This window comes from Capsicum annuum, unplaced genomic scaffold, assembly GCF_002878395.1.
Source record: "Capsicum annuum cultivar UCD-10X-F1 unplaced genomic scaffold, UCD10Xv1.1 ctg45100, whole genome shotgun sequence".
NCBI classification, from domain to species: domain Eukaryota; kingdom Viridiplantae; phylum Streptophyta; class Magnoliopsida; order Solanales; family Solanaceae; genus Capsicum; species Capsicum annuum.
Window position 1 is genome coordinate 1 of NW_025852581.1, and position 5,308 is coordinate 5,308.

The 5,308-nt window shown below is 38.1% G+C and overlaps 1 protein-coding gene across 1 annotated transcript; it reads right to left on the bottom strand.

Moving 5' to 3' along the window:
* Positions 1-1,456: 1,456 nt before the first annotated feature.
* Positions 1,457-5,120, bottom strand: LOC124892236 (serine/threonine-protein kinase Nek7-like; the record flags this gene model as incomplete). Its single annotated transcript, XM_047403602.1, has 6 exons — positions 1,457-2,819; positions 3,147-3,198; positions 3,274-3,347; positions 3,483-3,532; positions 3,617-3,698; positions 5,055-5,120. Coding segments are annotated over 6 exons (855 nt in total), but the record flags the coding sequence as incomplete, so codon positions are not given.
* Positions 5,121-5,308: the final 188 nt, after the last annotated feature.

Below are 5,308 nucleotides of genomic sequence, written 5' to 3' on the forward strand. Positions count from 1 at the left end.
TTTATTGATATTATTATTTATTGACATTGTTATTATATATATTAATATTATTTATTATTTATCATTTATTATTATAATTTATTGTTTAATTATTATTTTTTTCATTATTATTATTTATATTTTATTATTTATTATTTAATATTGTTATTTATTATTTAATTACTATTATCATATATTATTATTATTCCAACTTTAATTTAAATAACAGCCTAATCAAAATTACCTTGCATGATTTTGTTTACCTTTTAATCCAATTTTATTTAATTTGTTACAATTATAGCCTATTTTTACCCAATCCATTACAATCTTAACCCAATTTCTTACAATTTAAGCCATTATTTTTCATCCTAGCCACATTTCAATTCCCCCACGATATTAAATCACAGTCGTCGATCAAAAACCAATCCAACGGTTGACATCAAAAGATCTCTCTTTCCCTACTTCAAACGTACAAACCCTAACTCAAATTTTTTTCCCAACTTCCACCTCTATCTCTCCACCTCTCTCTTCTCTCTCTCTACAAACACCTCCAAATCTCAATCTCCCCCCCTCCTCCGATCTCTCCATCGCTAATCGACCACCAAAACCACTCCCTCTGCTCCGAGTCCTCGTCGCCATGCCGCCATCTCCAACAAACAGCCTTCGCCGTTGCCTCTTCCTTCTCCTCCATACGCGCCACTAGCTCCTTCCCCGGGCGAGTCCAGCCGCTGCTCCGATGGCCAGCCCCCTACCTTCTCGTCCTCCACCGGCAAACAGCGCCGCCATTGACGGAGACGGCCAGCCAAGCCTCCACGTCGCCGCTCCATCCTCCGTCCTCAAGTCGCCTTCTTTCTCCCCTCCGACGAACGTCCAACAGCCGCGACACAGCCTCGACTCCTCTCCCACAGCGATACCTCCGGCAAACCCCTTCGGCGTTCCAACTATGCAACCCTTCCTCATCGAAAATGAAGAATCCGTCTTCAGGTTTGATCCCGGTAGGATATCTGACAGGGAAAGGGAGCGATACGACTTTAAACGGGACAGGGAAAAGTATAAGAAAAGTAACATCATACCAATAAATTATGACAATCAAGATAGAATTATTATAGATTGGCAAAATGTGCATGAGGGAAACTATAATAATAGTATAAAAAAAAAAACTTTTTAAAAATATTAAATTCATTTCACAAGATGCTTGAGGTTGGAGGAATGGAATATTAAAAGGAATAGTTTGATTGTTGATACTTTTTTTTATAAGACAACTATAATATCGCACTGACCGCTTTGATAGTCACTCAGCTAAAAGTTATTACCTCAGAAAATCACCTTTCTTCTTGATTCTCAGAACGTGACTTTCTGAGATAATACTATTAGTTGAGTGACTATATTAGAAATCGACTCGGATAATAACACAATCATATCTAAGAAGCTGAAGAAATGTATAATCTTTGTCTGCAGGTAGTTTTGGATAAAAAACTAACAGTAGAAAATGTGGTAAGTATCATCATAGAGTAGAAATCAACTTTAAAAGTACATTATATATAATCTTCACAGCTCCATCAACTGTCCTACAACAATTGAATCAAAACTAAGGGATGCTCAACCACGTTAAGCCTCGAGGAATAGTTTAGTCCAATAATACGTGATGATTTACGTAAGACAGAGGCTCGTTCTATATGTCAAATGACAGGTTTTGTGCAACATCACGACCCCTTGCACAACTTTTTTGCAGTCATGAGACTTTTTGTTAACAAGATTGCTGTTTCTCTAGACGACATTCCATCATCCCCAAATGGTTTCAGCACACCAGCAAGCTCATCGATTTTTGCCTACTTAAGTAGTCGCGCACAAACCTCCAAAAGAGACTCTAAAGCTTCAGCTCTTTGTTCAGTGGGATTACCCCAGTCGTCTTTGTCCTCCTTACGATCTAATGCGGCTAGTGACTTGAGCTGCAAAACCTTATCATCCAGTGCTCGAAGAGCGTCTTTCTTAGCCTGTTTGGTGTCATAAACCGCGGTTGCTTTCTTTTCTAGCTCGTCTTTGTGTAGAAGTGAACCATTGCTTTCAGTTGACAAGCAGTCAATAGCAACTTCTCTACACTCGCTACCATTTTCAGTTTCAGCAACACAGCATCTTGGTGCTGCCTCTGGATCTGGTTTTGCCGACTGTGAATTAGATGAAGTGCTTTCTTCATCGAAGGATCGTGTTTTATCGTTGAATCTTCCATCAGACAATGTCATTCTGCTAGATTTTGCGGAGATACATTCCACTATATCTGCTTCCTCATGGTCCAGTGGACTGCTCAACACCTAAAGTTCTTTTGTCTTGTTATTCTTCATATCACCCTCGTCAAATCGACTAACATGCCCCGGAGAAACATGCTCTTGTTCCTCGGACCATGTTTTTGCCCTTGAACATGACGAGCTTGGAGTGATCGTAGTTTCTGTTTGTGAGATAGTCTCCTGTTGATCATATCCATTGCAAACAGCTGCCTCACTCATCTCCCCAATTTTAGAATCCTCACTATCTTGAGAGATCCTAACCCAGTAGCTTGTTGGATCAACTCTCTTAGTGTCAAGTTTGTCTCGGAACGTGTTATAATTGTCAGATAAGTTTCTTGGCTGAATGTTATCACTTTCGTCAAAGTAAAGGACAGTTCTCTTCTCTTTTAGCTTCAACTGCCTGTCTCTGCTACCTCTCGGACTGATAGATTTTCCAGGTGATGGTCGTGTTTTCTCTTTCGTTCTGCTCGGGGACTTCACAGGAAGAAACGCAGATGAAGGGTTGTGACACAAGAGGAGGTATGGTTGCAAATGTTGATGTCTCAACAGCTCAGCAGCCTATAAGTAGAGGTAAAAAAATATATCAAGATGAATCTCAATTTAATACTCCCTCCGTTTCATTTTGTTTTTCTGGTTTTGATTTGGCACGAAGTTTAAGTAAGAAAAGAAGACTTGAATCTTGTGGTCTTAAAAGAAAGGTATGCAGAATGTATCAAAATATAATTTAAGTTTGTGATCTTTAAACATGCCACGTAGAAAGTTACAATTAAGGAGTTGTTGTAAAAAGAAAGAAACATTCGCTTTTAAACGGACTAAAAAGGAAAATAAGACTTAACAGATTGAAATGGAAAGAATAACATTTGAACATATGTAGCTCGCACTCACTGTAGGTCGGTGTCCTGGAGTTTTCCTTAGCATGCTTTTTATTATCTGTTTCCTGCAAGAATTAAATCCGCTTTGTCAACTGACTGATTTGTTATACTTGTGGCGTGCTGAGAAGGAAGATGCTTACAAGGTGGAGGAGTATATAATCGGAAGTGGTGAGAACAAACCCCGGTTTATTTTGTTGATAAGTCCAGTTTTGTCCTGTTGGATTTACATTGTCACTATATCATATAGAAGATATCAGGATAAAGAACTTCTCTTTTTTTTTTTTGCGTAACAAGTATAACTTTTCTAGGTATTATTTACGAAGTTCAGATAGCTGAAAAATCAACTTACAGAAGCTTTAAACGGGGGTCGATGTGCAGCAATGTCAAACATACAGTATCCTAAAATCACATTAAAGTGTTAGTATTAGGGACACGATGTAAAACGCTGAAATACATTGCTTCATCAACATTCTTATTTCTTACCAAGCGACCATATATCAGATTTATAGCCATAGGGTATGCCGTCAAGGAGCTCAGGGCACATGTCGTTTGGTGTGCCAGATACCTATTACATGAAATTTGTTCCAAAATTAAGGAATAGCTGTACAACTCGACGTCTTTTTCTCAAATGCATTAAGCTAGGTGCTACGGTGACAGGAGCTTTGTAATATGATGAATACCAAAATATTTTTTTTGATAAATGGAAGATGACCACCACAACATTTTGGTACCTATGACCGAAAATAAAAGCAAATTTTAGGTTTTCTCGGTCTTGGAAGGAGAAGGGATTTCTCTCTTGCGAAATAGATATGCTGAATCGATTGTTAGGTGACAATAGATGGTCGAAACTTGCATGTAAGTAAGAGGTTCATTTTGCCGCAATAGAAATTCATACCGAGGAAGCAAGGCCTTCTGCATCTAGCAATTTTCCTAGATCAAGTGAATTTGAAGGATAGTAAAGAAGCAAAGACGACCCAATCAAGCAATTGTTCGGGCATTCTTACCTAACCTGATGTCGTTGTCCTTTCTGATGAATATGTTACATTACTGAATTCAAAATAGTTCACATTAAAAACGTTTCATGCTAAGAAGGCTTTTCTATTTCCCCGATTGCAGCAAGTTTTTACCTTGACGTCTCTATGATGAACACGGTTGGAATGCAGATGCTCCAAAGCTAACAATAGATGAGTCAGCTATTTGCAGAGTTTCTATAATAGCAGGAAAAAAACAACATAAAAACACGCAATTTTTTAAGCTACCGGGAAGGCACAGAGAAGCTTCATAAGTATTGAAATCGCATTTAACTACCTCTTCCAGGAAAAGTGCTCATCTAGACTTCCTCATGACCTCCGCCCTGAACACGGGAAAAAAAATCGTCACCGTCCTCAGATTACACCACAAAAGAAGTTCTATGATCATCCTATTCATTTCTTTATTTTTAACCTCATTACCCCTTCTATCTTTCTTGGTACGAGGGAGTATTTCTGAAATCTGAGGTCTTTCATTCTCCAGATACCTGGATGTGCTTACAACACAAGCTGAAAACAGCCACGATCTTGGCAAAAGGTTGCGCTCTACAAACACAGGTTAGCCATATTTTACAATAAAATATAGCCGGTGACAATGATGAAGTATTTTACTTAACAATTGTTTTCCCTTCCCTCGTTTAGTCGCTCCTTTTGTTCTTTATTCTTATCTTTCCTTATAGGTCCACATTTAAAATGTTAGAAAAATCAGGGATAATCACTCACATATTTTCATCTTCGCAATAATCGGCAACGATTCATATACAGCTCCCCTGAAAGAAAAAGAATGTCGAGCTTTTTCTCTGGTGCAGATTATGCAGCAATAATCGCAACTATTAAAGGCTACGTTTTGCACATTCTGCTCCAAGCAACCACAAAACTGGATGATAGGATACCTTGTCCACCCAAGCATCTTTGTACTCTAAAAGATATGGATGGCTTAGTTTAGCTATCAAAATCACCTGCAACGGAAAAATAACCGTCTATCATCAGATTAGAAGAATATTGTCCAAGCATATCTTACCATCAAGTAAAACTTTTCATATAATAAATTATATGAAGAGTCAAAGATTTTGTATCTAAATGTGCTTGGTTCGAAAGGAAAGATTGGAGCAACTATTTGATGACATAACTTCTTTCACTCGACATT